The sequence below is a fragment of the Psammomys obesus genome, unplaced genomic scaffold (genome assembly GCF_907164565.1).
Source record: "Psammomys obesus unplaced genomic scaffold, mPsaObe1.curated_primary_1811, whole genome shotgun sequence".
Classification (NCBI taxonomy): domain Eukaryota; kingdom Metazoa; phylum Chordata; class Mammalia; order Rodentia; family Muridae; genus Psammomys; species Psammomys obesus.
The window spans coordinates 25,387,946-25,404,571 of NW_026596040.1; the positions used below are offsets into that span (position 1 = coordinate 25,387,946).

General features: G+C 44.8%; 1 protein-coding gene across 2 annotated transcripts in view; it reads right to left on the bottom strand.

Moving 5' to 3' along the window:
* The window catches only part of Fech (ferrochelatase), a 29,459-nt gene extending 15,738 nt beyond the window's left edge, over window positions 1-13,721 (bottom strand). Inside the window, exons 1-4 of one of the 2 annotated variants that reach the window (XM_055622763.1) lie at window positions 13,558-13,721; window positions 9,659-9,779; window positions 4,799-4,918; window positions 1,566-1,714 (exon numbers count right to left, since the gene is read on the bottom strand). In XM_055622763.1, the coding sequence (XP_055478738.1) occupies window positions 1,566-1,714; window positions 4,799-4,918; window positions 9,659-9,779; window positions 13,558-13,624 (457 nt within the window). In that variant the 5' untranslated portion in view covers window positions 13,625-13,721. Of the gene's footprint in view, window positions 1-1,565; window positions 1,715-4,798; window positions 4,919-9,658; window positions 9,780-13,336; window positions 13,401-13,557 lie in introns of those variants that run through there. The other variant, XM_055622764.1, reaches the window with a different exon arrangement.
* Between the last annotated feature and the right edge of the window lie 2,905 nt (window positions 13,722-16,626).

Consider the following 16,626-nt stretch of genomic DNA (forward strand, 5'->3'; position numbering starts at 1 on the left):
ACAAAGCAGAGGAGAAGTAATGTCAGAACCTGCCCACACTTAAGTTCCTGTCTTTGCACTATCTGGCATTCCAATAAAATGACCATCTTGGTAAGTAAGTGGGAAATGACATTTGGAGGTAAGCGGGAAGGTGCCCTGCGACTCTGCCCAGCCAACATGGGGGAATGAAGGCAGAGAAAGTCTGTACATTCAACAGCTTTCTCACAGACCAGAGGAAAACATGAAAAAGTAGGAAGGATGCACTCCTGTCTGGTTTTATTTTTGTTCTGGTTTGTTTGTTTTGGGGGCTTTGTTTGTTTGTTTTGTTTTTGAGACAAGGTGTCTCTACGTAGTCCTGCCTGACCTGAAATTCATTATGTAATCCAGGCTGGGCTCGAACTCACAGAGACCTGGCTGCCTCTGCTCCCAAATGCTAGGATTAACGGTGTGTGCCACCACTCCTGGCTTTCCTGTCTGTTTTCTTTCTCAAATCTGACATATGAAAGGGCTCTTCTTGGGGACTGGTGCTATAGTGACATATAAACCAAAAAGACTGGCATCCTTCTAACTCTTCTTTCCATTAAATAATTGCACATCAGATTCACTACCTCAATAACTAGGCAACAATCGGAGCTCATCCTGCATGTGCTGTCAGTCAACATGGAGGTTCTCACAGGTTCCCAGATGTGTGCAGTTAGAGCCAGGCCGATGTGGCAACTCACTGCCTCACCGCCACAGTGCTGTTTACTGAAAGCACAGCTGAAGACTGCTCAGTGTCTTACACTTCGGGTTACCACCGGCTGCTTCTGTAAAGGTTCATCTAATTTCTATGTAACTTGAAGAGAAGGCCAGAGCAACAGCCTCACCCATCTTCTGTGTACGGCACATTGCTTCTTTACGATCTAGCTCAATTGAACTTTAAACTTCCTTTTGAAACATGTTCCAACTTCCCAGTTTGTTTATTTGTAACACTGGAAGCAATTTTAGACGGTTCTACAGTAAGAGGCTAATGCCTTGAGAACGCAGTCCTGTGTTATGTACTATAGAAACTCACAGATCGATAGCTGGTAGGACCAGGACAGGGAGACGGATCAGTGGAGAAAGCGTTTGCAGTGCATGAGTGAGGACTCGAGTTAGATCCTCAGCAACCACGTAAAAGCCGGTAGGTGCTTGGGCTGGTTACTTGTAGTCCCAGCACACAGGACGTAAGAGAACCCAAGGCAGCTTACACTGACTGGATTGGTGAGCTCTGGGTTAAACTGAAGGACCCTGCATCAGTATATAAAGTGGGGACCAATAGAGGAAAACACCAAACATAATAACTTTGGGCCTCCACACAAATACACACACACACACACACACACAAATGTACACTCCACACACATGTGCTCCCACAGTTGCAAACATGCATGCATGCAATGAATAACACACTCATATGTACACATAATGGCACACACACATGTTGCTGGTACAGAGAATCTTCCCGTCTCTGCCTCCTGAGTGCTGATTACAGGAGTGCGCCCCCATGCCTGACTCTGAATTTCTACTTTGTCAAACCTAGCACCGTATTGATGAGAAGAGCACACCTGTGTCAGGGGACAGCTCATCCAGCAGCTTCACCATGCCTTCTCCTTGCTTGCAAGTCCACATCTTGATGGGGGATCCACCTCCAATCCTGCGATACTGCTCTTGAATTTTGGGGGTTCGGCGTTTGGCGATGAACGGTGCCAGCTTGCTAAGTCATTGGACAGGTAAACGAATGGGTTTTATTTCACCTTAGTAATACGACACGCATTTCACCTCAACAAGGAAGAGATGAGTAAAACTTCATCTGCAGGAATTAGGAATCCTGCTGCAAGGTCCTGACGGTTCAGCATGGATGTGAGAGTTCGCCTCTGCACCCCACCAGTGCTCCATCCCGCACCCTCTGGACACCTTTGTGCCCCTGACCTGCATGCTGCTAGCTACCATCCTACACGCTGGCCTAGCACCCAACAAGAACCCAGAGAGAAAGCACAGGAGGCATATGCTGCTTTTGTTGGAGGGTTTGGTTTGGTGATGCTAAAGCCTGAGTCTGGGACTTCATACATGCTGGGCAAGGATCCCACCACTGAGCTGAAGCCCTGGACTGGCCCCATTTGTTTTTAATTTGGAGATAAGAGTCTCACCGTGTTACTTTGACTGCCCTTGAACTCACAATGTTGCTCAGGCTGGCCCTTGGGGATATTTCCTCAGCCTCTTGCATCACCAAGCCTAACTCACACGGGTCTCTTTTAGTATATGTGCTGTCGAAGCGAGCACACGGCTCTCTTTTAAAAGACGTTATTGTTACATTTACTATTCACTGTGTGTGTGTGTGTGTGCGCGCGCTCTGCTACAAACGTGGTAGCCAAAGGACAGTTTGCAGGAGCTGAGTTGGTTCTCTCCTTCCCCGTGGGTCCCTCCATGCCGTGTACACACCCACACATACACCAAATAAATAAAATGTAAAAGAAGACTGCCCTTTGGGGTAATGAACCCGGTTCTGGTGGAGTAATGTAAAGCTTAAATTTCAAACAGGAGTTTCTGACGTAAGTATTGTGTATATATAAATATTGTATAAATATTAGGTACATTCTTAAGAAAGTTCTCTAGAAAATAGTTAAGTGGCTCTTTCTATATTTCTTTTTCTAAAACAGCTACCACTGCTATTATATATTGCAAAAGAAAAATCTCCCAACAGTGACAGAACTGGAGTGACGAGATTAGAAAGCATAGTAGTTTCAGACAGAGACCTCAGGGATTAAATTCCAAATGTTTTGGGCATCAGAACCTTACTATTGGACTGGAAAGCACAGGATTTGAGTTCTTTTCCCAGCACCCATGTTTGCCAGCTCACAACCACCTGTAACTTCTAATCCAAGGGGTCTGACACATTCTTCTAGAGTCCTCAGCATTTGTATCAGTACACAGACACATAAATCTTTTTTTTTTTCTTTTGAGACAGTGTTTCTCTGTGAGCTTTGGCTGTCCTGGAACTTGCTCTGTAGACCAGGCTAGCCTCAAACTCAAAGAGATCTGCCTGCTGGGTTTAAAGGTGTGCGTCACCACTGCCCTGCTTAAAATAATATAGCACAGAGAAATGCATTTCTTTCTCTGAATTTCTGGGTACACTCTGTGCTAAGGCTGAGGTTAATCATACCAAAGATCATGCCTCCTTACTCTGAAAGTGCCTGTAGAACACTGTGTAACAGGGATTTGTTCTATTTAACCCAAGGCAGAGATAACTGTGGCACTATGGTTGGCATGGTTTGGAAGGACTAGACAAGGCATTAATGCCACCCGTTCAGCCTCCCCAGATACCAAGTCAACTCACCAGCATCAGAGCACATCAACAAACAGAAACAAAACACAACAAAACAAAAGGACAACATCAATCACTCAAAAATAAACATTTTGCAGGCATGGTGGTACACATTTTGCCAGCCATGGTGGTGATCCCAGCACTCTGGGAAGCAGAGGCACGCAGATCCCTGTGAGTTCAAGGCCAGCCTGTAAGTCCAGCACAGCCAGGACTACACAGAGAAACTGTGTCTCAAAAAAATCAGACTCAGCTGGCAAGAATTATATTCTAAAACAACAGAATTAGGACAAAGGAAGGAGATTCCTGTGACCTCACTAGCAAGCAAAAACAAACAAACAAACAAACAAAAAACAACAACAACAAAAAACCCACAAAAAAACAAAATGAGGGAGGCTGGAGAGATGGCTCACTTCCAAAGGACCTGAGTTCAATTCCCAGCAACCACATGGTGCCTCATAGCCATCTATGTGATCTGTGCCCTCTTCTGGTGTGCAAGCACGCATGCAAACAGAACACTGCCTATTTATCAAATAACCGAATCTTTAAAAACAAACAAACAAAAATAATGGGTGTATGAATCCGAAACAGAAGTCACTTTCAGCACAATTTATTCTTTCCTAGAGCTACATTCCCACTGTCATATACTGTCAGTCTGGGACTAGGCAGTAGTGGTGTACAGCTTTAATCCCAGCACTCGGGAGACAGAGGTGGGCGGATCTCTGAGTTCAGGGCCAGCCTGGGCTACAGATTGAGTCCAGGACAGCCATGGCTACACAGAGAAATCCTGTCTTGAAAAAAAAAAAAAAAAGATAGAATCATACAATGCTATTCTAAACAGGCACAAAAAAATCATATAGACCTATATCATTTGTTATGAAAAAAATACTTTAACAGAAAAATCATAAAGTGCCAAATAATGTACGTAATTACATTCACACTTGTATAATGAAGGGGGGCGGATAGGTGCAGGTGTCACGCTCAAACACACAGGCATTGCTTCAAGGAGAACAACACTTTCATTTGTAACTGGTGCTGGAATCCAAGGTGAAAGGGCCATTTGCTTTTAGTGTAAATATGCCATTTGCATTTAGTCATATACATGTATTAATTTTTAATTGCAAAACCTCTTTTGGAAGGAAAGTAGAGAAGAGGAAGCAGAAAAAGAATGAAGGAGGAGAGACGCCAGAATGCCATAACCCACCGTTAGATACAAGGGGGTGATAACTTAACTTCCTGAATGCTAATCGGCCAAGCATAAACACATCTCCACAAATCTTAAAAACTAAAGTTACTTCAGCTGCGCTTTGACAGCTGCAATTCCCAGGGCTCTGGGGAAGAGAGGGCTCACTCTCCACCCGCCCTCCTGCTGTGGGTCTTCACGGACCACTTCCTTCTGCTTCCCCACAGAAGACAAAAGTGCTGCTACACAGAAGACAGATACCCAGCATGCATTGTAGTTCACACAGCACATCTTACTTTTGAATGGGAAGTGTCATGAGGTCTCGGTCCAGGAAGAGCCTTTGAAGGAAGTCTTGAACGTCTCCGAGGGTTTCGGGGCCTCCCATGTTCAACATTAATATGCCAGTTTTGGGCTTCCTACATGAGATAGAACAGTTCATTGCCACACTTTCACACACTCCGGGGCAGATTTCATTTCAGCTGATAAGAGCCCACAGGCCCTTTGCTGTCATCACAGGGTTGTCTCTTTGGAGACAGAGGGCCTCCACTTCACTGACCCACCTCAAACTCTGACCTTTGTCTCTGGATCCGGCCCTATGTTGGCATTAACTGAACTCAAAACTTCCCTATTATCCTATCAGTCTTGAACAAAGATTCAATTTTTAGAGACAGAGACACCAAGTTCTAGAAATCTAAATCAGAGGTCAAAGGGCCTAAGTGCTAGTGCTTCTCAGGAGCACACAAGGTCAAGGTTTTCCAAAGGCTAAGGTTTCTTTGTATGGTGAAATTAAAGTCCAGAGTTTTACTTTAAACTGTCAGGAGAATTCACTGCATAAGGCACATACTCAACATAATCTACCACAGAATGAATTCTGCCACACAGAGAAGTGTCTCTCTTTTATTTTAACACTCCAATGAGTCTATTGCTCACTCTTTCGCCTGTTCCCCTCTCTTTGGTCATAGAGGAAATTATTCTTGTGCTAAAGAGTTCCTTACTACTCTGCTTTCTTTCTCTTCACTGTCAGGTCTTCACTCAGGTCTCTCCTCTGGGTGTTTAGTCCTATCCCTAGCCTCCACCTTCTGGCTGGCAATACTATGTACCTGTGGAATAGCACACACACACGTGCTAACCTGTTCTGGGTAGTTTTTGTCAACTTGACAACAAACCAGAGTCATCTGGAAAGAAGAAACCTCAATAGGAAAATTGCCTCCATCACAATGGTCTGTGGGCAGTCAGTCAAACATTGCATGGGCAGTCAGTCAGACATTTTCTTGAATAATTCTTGATGCAGGCATTTTGCCCACTGGGCAGGTAGTCCCGGGTTACATAAGCGAGGTGAGCAAACCATGGGAGAATGCCAATAAGCATCATTCCTCTGTGGTTTCTGTTTTATTTCTGCCTTGGATTTCCTTGATGTCAGACAGTGGCCTGCGAGCCAAAAAAGTAAACCCTTTCCTCCCCAAGTTGATTCTGGTCCATGTTTTGTTGCAGCAACAGAAACCAAACCAGGGTAGTTCCTCATCTCAGCTGCGACAACCAAAAATGTTGTCACAGGCCTTAGAGAAAGAAGGTAAAATCCTCTTAGTAAAAAGAGGATTATACCAAGCAATTATACTTCCGATGTTACAAAACTGTGTGTGGTGCTGTGGTGCCTGTATGCGTGCATGTGTGGGGTGGCACACATATCCATGTCCATGAGTGCACATGTAGAGGCCAGAAGCTCATGTCTAGTGCTTTCTTCCATTGTTTTCTCCTTTATTTCTGGATTCACGGCCTCTCACTGACCTGGAGCTTACCAAGTCAGCTAGACTGGCTGCACACTGAGCTCCTGGGCTCCTCCTGCCCCTGCCCTACTCCCCAGCCTTGGGATTATGGCACATAAAGCTGTACCCAGATTTTATGTGGGTGTAGGGACTTCACCCATGCGCTAAGCAGGCCCTTAACCCAGAACCATCTCCCTAGCCCTACAGAATGCTACAACTAAACAGGGCTGTCGAGTTTTCTCTACCTAAACATGCCAGATGTATCACCTGGCGAAACTGCAATCCCCTTAATCTTCCTACTGAGACCACCCGTCTTTCCCCTGAGTTCTTGTCTTTCACCCTTGAAATCTGTGACTCCAAATAAATTAAGTGCCTTTTCCCATGGATTGTTGCCAGTTAACAGATTACTGGTTAAGAAAGCCCGGGCTAAAAGACTTACCTAAGGCACAGCGGTTATCAATGTGCAAACGGGATTTAGAACTGTGCTTTCCATCTATGACACCTGAGCTCAGAACAAGAGTGGCTTTAAAGCGGATGGTACCCTGCCCTGCGCACGTTTTGCAAACCCGTGTTGATTTTATACATGAAAGAGACACATATGATTTGAAAATGCCCCAATACACGTAACACTTAATTCAGAACTGTGTTGTGCATGATGAGTGCTGCATTAGTCTGACTCTGCTCTGTCCCGGAGTATGAAGGACAAAGCTTTCATCAAGGCTCTCTGTCTCTTTTCCCCTCCAGACAGATCACACCTGAGACCAAGCTCTGATCGGCCAAGGCGCTCTTTGTCTGAACATAAAAGCATGCACAGCAACACGTATTTTGAAACTTACTTGGAAAAGTTTAAATGATTTGCATTTGCTATATTCTGGGACTTTAAAAGCACAAAGCTTTCCCTTTGAACCATGAAATGTGCCCAACAGGAACTAAAGCTCATCACTCAGCAAACAGTAATTTTATTCTATGGTATCTAGATAGCACAGATGAGGGAGAATAAAATCTCAGTTCTTCATTAAACCTACAATGTATCAGTGACCCAACAATCTATGCCACTTTTAGAATAGAGCCCAAGAAACAACAGAATCTGCACCAAATCTACACACAAACACACACACACACACACAGAGCACAGTTAGAACACAGTTCCACTCTTGTGTTTATCTTATTCACAGATGCCTTGACATTGTAGCAGCAAAGGAGATGGTATGGCCTATAAAATCTAATACGTACGTACGTACATACGTACATACATACATACATACTTACATGTATGTATGTCCACGGTAAAAGCCTGTGGACTCCTAATCTAGTATAGCAGCTGCTCTAGCCTTGTAGCTGAGCTCAAGGGAAGCACTAAAGAGCACAAGGTCTTCCAAAACGTTGGCATCAGAATGGTCCCTAAGAACACTCCTTACTTTAGCATCTCGAACATTCAAAACTAGACATAACTAATGCCTGGAATGTTGGCTTGGATAAATAACCTCTGATTTACCAAGATACTCCTAAGCTACCCGAGATGGTTCCTGATCATATATAGAACCACCTAGGAGACAAACCTTTCATGCGCCTGTAAGGGGAGTTTTAATCTAAGTGCGACAGTACATGGCACTATCCCAGGCACCCGAGAATGAAAAGGAGAAAGAGAACTGAGCACCAGCATTCACCTTCCTCCTCTTCCTGAGGGCGGCTGTAAAATGCAGCCAGCACCTCACTCTCCTGCCACCTTGATGGACATTACCCTCAAACTGTAAAGAGGAGTAAAGCCTTCTTTATGTTGACTTTGTATTTTGTCACAGCAACAAGAGAAACAACTGAAACTACATGGAAAAAAAATATGAATGAATATATGGCGACAGTAGACAAAAAGAAATTGTAAAATAATATACATAGTATTGTTTATATGTCAGTAAGTACATACGAGTGGAAGATAAAATGCTAGAGGGTACGATTACTATGACTTTCAAATCCTTTCTTTCCACCTGAGTTTTCTATTTTTTTTTATAAATATTGTAGAGTTACTTAGTAAAAAAAATCTAAGGCTTATAATTAATTTTATCAATGAATATAATAAAGTCGTTTCTATTGACTTTTGTCACTACAAAATATAGCAATAAAATAATTTTTCTTCCAGACTCCTCATTAAATCAGTTCTTCAGCACACAAGAGTACTTTTTTCAAGTCTTAAGGGACCACAGGGACAGATAGCCAGTGCCCCACTTGGCAGGCCGCTAGCCCAAGATACTGGTGTTTCTTACTCTACCCTCTAACTCCATCTTCTAGGAAGACAGAGTAGAGGGGAAGGGATTTGGGACCTTTCCCTAATTCCATATCCTAAGTCAACCTCAGTTTCGAAGCTTTGGATCAATGAACCCATATCACTATGAAAAAATAACAAACCCCAAATGAAAACATTTCATTTACATGACTGTTCATGTAGTTTGAATGAGAGTGTGCCCCACAATCTAGGGCATTCAAATACTTGGTTCCTAACTAGTGGTGCTGTCTGGATAGGGTCAGGAGGCATAGCCTTGCTGGAGGAAGTATGTCACTGCGGTTGGGGTTCACGCCATTCCCAATTTGCTCTCTCTACTTCCTGATTGTGGTTCACGATGGGAGCTCTCTGAAGCTGCTCCAGTGCTATGCCTTTGTCACCCTCTGGATTTAAAAGCCCAATTAAACTCTCTAAGTTGTGTTAATCACAGCGATAGACAGTACCGAAAGTGCTCTACAACTCTAGAATGTCGTTTTATCTGTCAGCAAGGTCCCAATGTCACTAAGTACAGCTACTTCCCTTCTTAGATCTGAATAACTTCCGTGTATAAAACCTGCTCTTCTGTATCACAGAGGAGGCCCGTGGGCATCTGCGGCTTCTGCTGCTGAAGAGAACATGCACCATGGCTCCTGCTTCCACCCACAAATACCAAGAATGAAGTACACTTTATTTCCTTAATAAAATATAAACCATAGCACGTCATTGATAACTATGTTCATTTTGTTAAAAGCTAAAAGTAATAATGGTAGAATCTCCTGAAGAAGTTCTTGGTAGGTTAACTACTTTCAGCCTATACAAGGCATACGTTTTATAATAGGCACACATATGTTCAGTTCATTCATAAAGTTCTAGTATGCACATAACTGATTTTATATATGACATACACTGAGGCCACATTCTTACACAACTGAAGACTATATTTAACTATGTCCTTTGTTAGTCCTTAAATCCTATTATTTAACAGCTGTTAAAGGGAAACCAAGAAAATAACATACCACTGCTAATAAATATATTAGATTTTCCAAGTACTTCCTCCCCTAGGTTGCTTGAACACACTCACATTTGTCATATAGAAAAGAAAAACACAACCAAAGAAAACCTTATTTGAGCCTAGTTACCTCCTTTCTGGTTGAGCTTGGGGTTTTGCAGTCTTGGCATGATGTACTTTCTCTTTGGTGGCCGCCGCTGCCCCCGACTGGCACCTCCACGCCTGACAGGCCCTCGAGCTGCCATGCACCACTGTGACAAAATTAAAGTGCTAGCATGAAATCAAGTTGAAAAGTAATTTCTTTTCAAGAGGTCCTCGGGGCATAATTCCTGCCTTTAAATTTTAAGATGGCACAATGGCAGAGTGGATTTTCCCAGCATCTCTGCAGGCACACTGAAGATTTCCTTCTCCAGTGGATTGGGGTGAAGGTTCCCTCTTCCAGGGTGGCTTTATCTTTTTAGAAGGTATACACACCTTCTCACCATGCCCTGGCTACAAATTTTGCTCAGATGTCATCTCCAGAGCCTCTTTACACTTGAAATATTTTCACCTGTGGGACTGGGCTCAGAGAAAAGCTAGGCACCTCGGGGAATGTCACCTAGAGTGGAAACTGGGCCTATTCCAAACTGTGGGTCCCATTTCTGTCCTCAAGCCTTCTGGATAAAGCATCCAGGATGCGACCCTCAGAATCGCCCTGTGCCCTGATAACGAGAAGAGGTCACACTCTCTTCTCAGTGAATGCACCCATGAGGTGTAGAGTCCCTCAGGGTCCAAGACAGGCTCCCAGGACCCAGAGCTTAAGAACTCCCTTTTCCCACCAACTCCAGAGTCTCTACAAGCTCCTTCCCTGCATCTGTCCTCTGGTAGGCAGATGTTACCATCCATATAAGCAGTTTGTAACCTGGTTAAGCTGTCTGTAAGGGTAGCCTAGGGGTGATAGAAAAGAAGCCTGGTGGTGGGAAGAAAAGCAAGAATGCCTGCAGGTCAACAATCTCAAGGCCTCTTCTCTGCAGGGGTTTAGGAGCACTCAAGACCCCATCCTTCCAGCTGCTCATAAAGGTCTACTGGTGAAGGCTGTACTTTTTTGTACTGTATTGTACTTTTCTATGTACAATACACATGTTTAATCTATACTCTTGGCCTGAGTGCTACAAGAGTAGGGAGTGGGCCAGGAAAATAACTGAACCAAGGATAACATGGAACATTGGTCCTAAACAAACAGCAAACTTAAATGGAAACACTGAGGCAAATAATTAGGGGCAGTATCTACTTCATGATACACAAGTAACCTCCTTTTCCACTCTCACAACACCTGGTGAGAAACTGGTCTGGGACTCGATGTCGGCTGCCTTTTTCTCCTCTCAGTGCCCTGCTGAGAGCAAAGTTCAGGCTGAATCAAACAGGCCTGACAAAGTTCTGCTCCCCACTTCGCAGCAGTGTGATCTGGGTCAGACTACAATCTCCTAGTACAATTTCCAAGCTTCCAAACTATTGCCATGCCCTTGTTTACAAAATTCTTGTCTGTAGCTGACCAAATTTGGGGACTGATAAGGGGTGCTTCCTACTGTGACTTAGGATTAACATACCCCTCAAGAACATTTCTAAAACACCCCTCTCCTACTACTGTGCTATTACAGATATGGAGCAGGTGGTCAGAGAAGATAACAGAGGAGGTGAGTATGCTCAAAGCGTCAGGTGCTTTATGAAAATGTCACAGAGAAACCCATACAAATTGTACGAAGTACATAGACTAACTAAAATTACACAGAATCCCACACTATCTTAGAAGCAGGGACTTTAGGGGCCACGGGGACTTGGCTTCCCAGATTTGGCCAGTTAAATGGATCATAACAGTGAACAGAAAAAGGACTGCCTGCACCCCACCCAACACTGTCCATTTGAAAATTAAAATATATTGGGGCTAGAGAGCTCAGGGGTTAAGAGCACTGGCTGCTCTTGCAGAGGACCTGAGTTCAGTTCCCAGCCCCCACACCCGGTAGCTCACAAACACCTGTACTCCAGCCCCAAGGGGATCGCACCCCTCTGGCCTCTGTAGGCATCTGTAGTCATATGCATATACCCACACACAGACACATAACTCAAACTAAATTTTTAAATAAATGGAAATGAACATAAAAGCACTGAATACAAAACAAACTATCATTTTGTATACTGGAAAATATACAAGGCAAAATAAAGAGGGATTACATGAAAGATAAGTTTAATTTCTTCATAAAATCTTAAAAAAAAATGTGCATCGATCTAATGGAATTCTTAAATAAGGAAAATAAGAGCAGGGGGTATGGGGTGGGGTGTGGTATGGTACATGTAGATAGAACACACTAGAGTAAGCAGCTTATTAATTCTAAATGATAAAAATATAGAATATAAGACTTTGCTTTTTCCAGTTTCAATTCCAGAATTCAGTCGCAGAAAACACTCAGTTTTTCTCTTGTCTAATATTAATCTTTTCCTGTTAACAACAATGATAAAAGTAGTACAAGAGCACCTTAAAAATTGGAACGTGAGCAGTTAACACAGAAATTCACAACTAGTTAACATGCAAAGAATGAAGTGTTCCACCACAAATGTTCATATCCCACCCATGACCACAGCAGGCTCAGGGAACATGGCAGAAGCAGGAGTAGAAAGATGGTAAGAGCCACACTGTCTTCTAGCCACGACATACTGCTGGACTCATGAACTCGCTGTAGTTGCTGCACAAGGCTTGAAAAACAGACCAAGCGAGTCAACGTCCCATCATGGTGTGGCGAGGGGCTCCTGACCCCTAACCCTCTCTAAGGAGCTATTGTCAATCGATGGCTTCTGAAGAAGGCAGAGTCGGGCTCTTTTTAAAGGCGAAGCCCCTGATAGGCTGGCCTTGCTCTAATGGGGGCTTCACACCCAAGGGATAACCATATACCCATATAAATTAGACTTAGATACTGAGAGGCGGGGGAGGAAGGGGAGACAGAGAGTTGAGAGGGGTGGGGAGTGGTTATGAATCTGGAAAGAATTAGGAAAAAGAGTTGGGGGTGAATATGATCACAATATTTTGTGTGCATATATGAAATTCTCAAGGAATTTAAAAAAAAGTACTTTTTAAAGGGTTGGAGCCTGTAACAGCTGGAATTGGGATATAGGTGGTTTCTGAATCCTTTCATCCAGCTACTTTTGACTTACACAAAAAAAAATTTTCATTTCTCATATTGTTTCATGACCTCCAGTCTCGGGTCTATTGGACTTTATTTGCCACTGGAAAGGATGGTGAAAGAAAAGATTAATTCAGTACTTCCTTTTCTGGCACTGTCCCTATCTTAAAGATAATACCTTTTGTTTTCCAGTGTGGTTAGTGAGCTGATCTTTGTACTGTATTAGTCTTCTAACAAAGGCACCTGCAATAACGAATACGTGGATGGATGTTCGGAGCAGATTTTCTCCACCTGAAGTAGGTGCCAAATGGACATTAGGAAACTCCTTTGAAACAGTGTCAGGTGTAGTCACCATTAAAATTCATTACGTAAGCAGTCTTTAACATCAGTAACCGAGGGCTCTACGCTGCCTACTTCACCTGCGTACTAATCGTCACAACAAATAAGCTAGGTTGGCGTGGTTGGGACCCTGGCCCAAAGTGTCCTTGCTCAATTCAGTCCCAGCTCATGTAGTGCGTACACCCTACGTCCACGAAGTGTACCAGCAACACTTGAGGTCTCATTTGTTCTCCAAATATCCCACAAAAACTCTAGGCCTCCCCACCGTGAGTCCGTCTACCCAGAAGTCGTGGCTTGGAAAGCACAGCGGTAGGTACCCTGATCGCCATCAGCAGAGAGCGAACTGCCAGGCAGATGACAACAGTGATGGTGACAGCGACGCCTGCGTTACTGGAGGTTCTGTAGGTGTCAGGTCCTTCAGAGACCTTTCCCAAATCCAGCTCCTGCTCGGGCCCCGCCCCTGCTGGCCCTTGCGACTTGAACCCGCGGCCTCCCGGGCGCTCCTCGCGTTCGAGAACTCAGACGCAACCCAACTTACGCGGCTGGCGGGGCAGTGCGCCCACAGCCCGCAGGGCCGCAGCCATGTTGGCGCCGGCCGAAAGCATTTCCGGGACGGCCAGGGATCCTCTGCGGCGGCGCTACGGCAGAGCCAGGGAGCGACGACCTGGCAAAGATCCGCAACGGCGCCCCAGAGCCTTATCACCGCGCATCCGCGGCCGGCGGGGGCGGGGCCGGCAGGACACCCGCCCCGGGGTGTGGCCAGGAGGGCGGGGCTTGTGGGCGGAGGTAGCCAGGGGCTGCCCCGGCGGGAGGCTGCGGCAGATAGCCTGAGATAAGGCCTGTGGCATCCCTGCTCCTGCCGCCACGGGTCAGCGCACCCACGTCCTGCTTGGTCTGAGGCGCCGGAGGGCCTTCCGGTCGGTTCTGCCAACCTGTTTGAAGCTGGCCGAGACTTAGCAAAAGACTTTCTAGACGTTTCCATAACTGTCCTTAGATGTGCCCATGCTTTTACCTCCTTTCCCCATTTTGGTTGCTTCGCTACTGCACCACAGTGCAGTCTTTCACCCTGTTAGAAAGAGGGTGGGGTTTTATTTGTTGCTTTGCTTTTGTTTTGTGTGTGTGTGTGTGTGTGTGTGTGTGTGTGTGTGTGCGCGCGCGCGCGCGTTTAGTTGTTGGCAGGAGCATCATTCTTTGCTTTCTTAGCAGCAGCTCTCTCTGTAGCAGAGTTTGAGACAAAAGAAGCCAGCGTAATATTGCTGGTGTGAGGGAAGCCTGTAATCCCAGCACTCTGGGTGGCAGAGGCAGGCGGATCACTGTGAGTTCAAGGTCAGCCTGGTCTACAAAGTCCAGGGCAGCCAAGGCTACACAGGAAAACCCTGTCTCGAAACACCAAAAAAAAAAAAAAAAGGGAGGGGTAATGGAGGTCAAGAAGGCAGATGCTGACTGCATTAAGGAAGGGCTGTGGAGAGACTTAGCAGAACAGATGGTATTTTTGAAAGACTCAGAGTATTCTAGGAAAACAGAGGAACAACAGAGCAGGACCTCATGGAGGCCTTGGGAACGGAAGGAGAGAAGGAGGAAGGGAGGGAGGGAGGGAGGGAGGGAGTGAAGGAAGAAGGAAGGTAGGCAGGTAGGTTAGCTGAAAAAAGATGAGAGTCCAGATCAACCTGAATATTAGTTTCCTGTGGCTATAATCTGAGCTCTTGGCTTTATTAGTTTATTGTTTATAAGACCGACGTAAAATATAAATATAACCAACAGGACTTTCAAGCTCAAACATGCTCCCTGAGAAATACCAAATGACCTCCTACTAGGCCGGAGCCTGGCCCCACACGTGCTAGGCAATGGTCTGTCGCTGCCCCACCATACTTCTTTTTACATTTCAGGGGTTTGTAAGTTGCCATCCTCCTGCCTCAGCCTCCCCAGTAGCTGAGACTGCAATGCTGAGCCACCAGGCCAAGTTGTTTGCCAATTCCTGACTCTCAAAGTCAAAGTGGTTTTAATTTGAGATTGCCCTAGAGAGAGGTTGAGGGAAAGTTAGGAGATGCAGGCAGACTGGACAAAACAGGGCCAGTCCTTTGCCTGTCACATGGAATGAACTCAGCTAACACCAGAATACCCGTTACAAAATGACCTTTATGCTGCCCGTGTAAAGCTGGGGTTTCTTAAAGTTCACTTAGAAGTGAACTGCAGAGCTCCCACCACACACTTCGAAACGCTGTGCCAGACAATGCAAGGTGATGTCACAGGTCTAAGATGTCTGTTCTGTCGGCTCTGGGAGGCCCTGAAGGAGTCACGCTGCCATCCTGAGTGCTAAGCACGACTGCTAAGCGACGATAATAGGAGTTTCTTGGCCCCTCCCAGGGAAATGCTAGTGATTAGTGATGAAGCAAAATGTGGCCAATTCTCACAAAAGCTGCAGCTGTGTGAGATGGGTTAAATTTACGTGTGTGACCAGAAAGAAAAAAAAAAAATGTCAACATGCTTTATTCCAGACATTAATCCAATAACATTTTAAAAAATGAATGAACATCAGTTCTTTCATTTTATTTACATCTGTTTACTGACTTTGAAAAACTCTCAAAATTCTCGGTGTGTAAAGGCACATACAGTAGATTCATGGGTTGGCAAAAGAAAGCAAAACTTGGGCTGGTTGAGAAGGTAGCTTTACAGGTAAAGCGCTTGCTTGCTGCTCAAGCCTGACCACCTCTGACCCCTGGAATCCATGGTGGAAGGACAGCACCAGCTCAGAAAGCTGTCTTCTAACCTCCACATGTGCACCACAGCGCTCACAAGTGTGGGCACATACGTTAGGAATAGAAAATGAGTGAAGCAAACTGTTGTGATTTTATTTTTCTACTTTCTGTTTAGGCAGGCCTTAAGCCTAGCACCCTCCTGCCTAGCATCCCCTGTAGCTGGAGTTATGGGCCTGAGCCACCAGGCTAAACCCTTTTGCTAATTTTTGACTCTGATAGCACAAATGATATTACTTGAGGTTGTGCTTACATGAAATACAACAGCTGCCTGTTGAATAGGTTTTTAAGTTGTTATTATTATGAAATAAAAGCAGATAAAATACACCTCATCTGAATACTGTTAAAACTGATAGTTTTTAAAAAAAAAAAAAAAAAAAAAAGTGCTTTTATCATCTTGAAAAGGGTCTCCTGCAGTCTGGGCTGGCCTTGAACTTACTATGTAGGTGAGATAATCCTGAACTCTTTGGTATTCCTGCCTCCACCATTTAAGCACTGGGCTTATAGGCATATACCATCATACCTGGCTTCAAAAATACAATTCTGGTTGGGCATGGTAGCACACACCTTTGATCCCAGCACTCAGAGGCAGAGGTAGGAGGATCTCTGTTAGTTTGAGGAGAGCCTGGTTTACACAGTGAGTTCAAGGACAGCCCCGGCTACCTAGAGAGATCCTGTTTCAGGAATCAAAAATAAACAAACAAACAGGAAAACATGTTCTTAGACCAGAAGTTGTGAAGTCTGGATGCTGGGTTATAGAAAAATTTGAAAGCCCTTGAAAGGCTAAATAAATATGGTGTGTGTGTGTGTGTGTGTGTGTGTGTGTGTGTGTGTGTGTGTATACACAAACATGC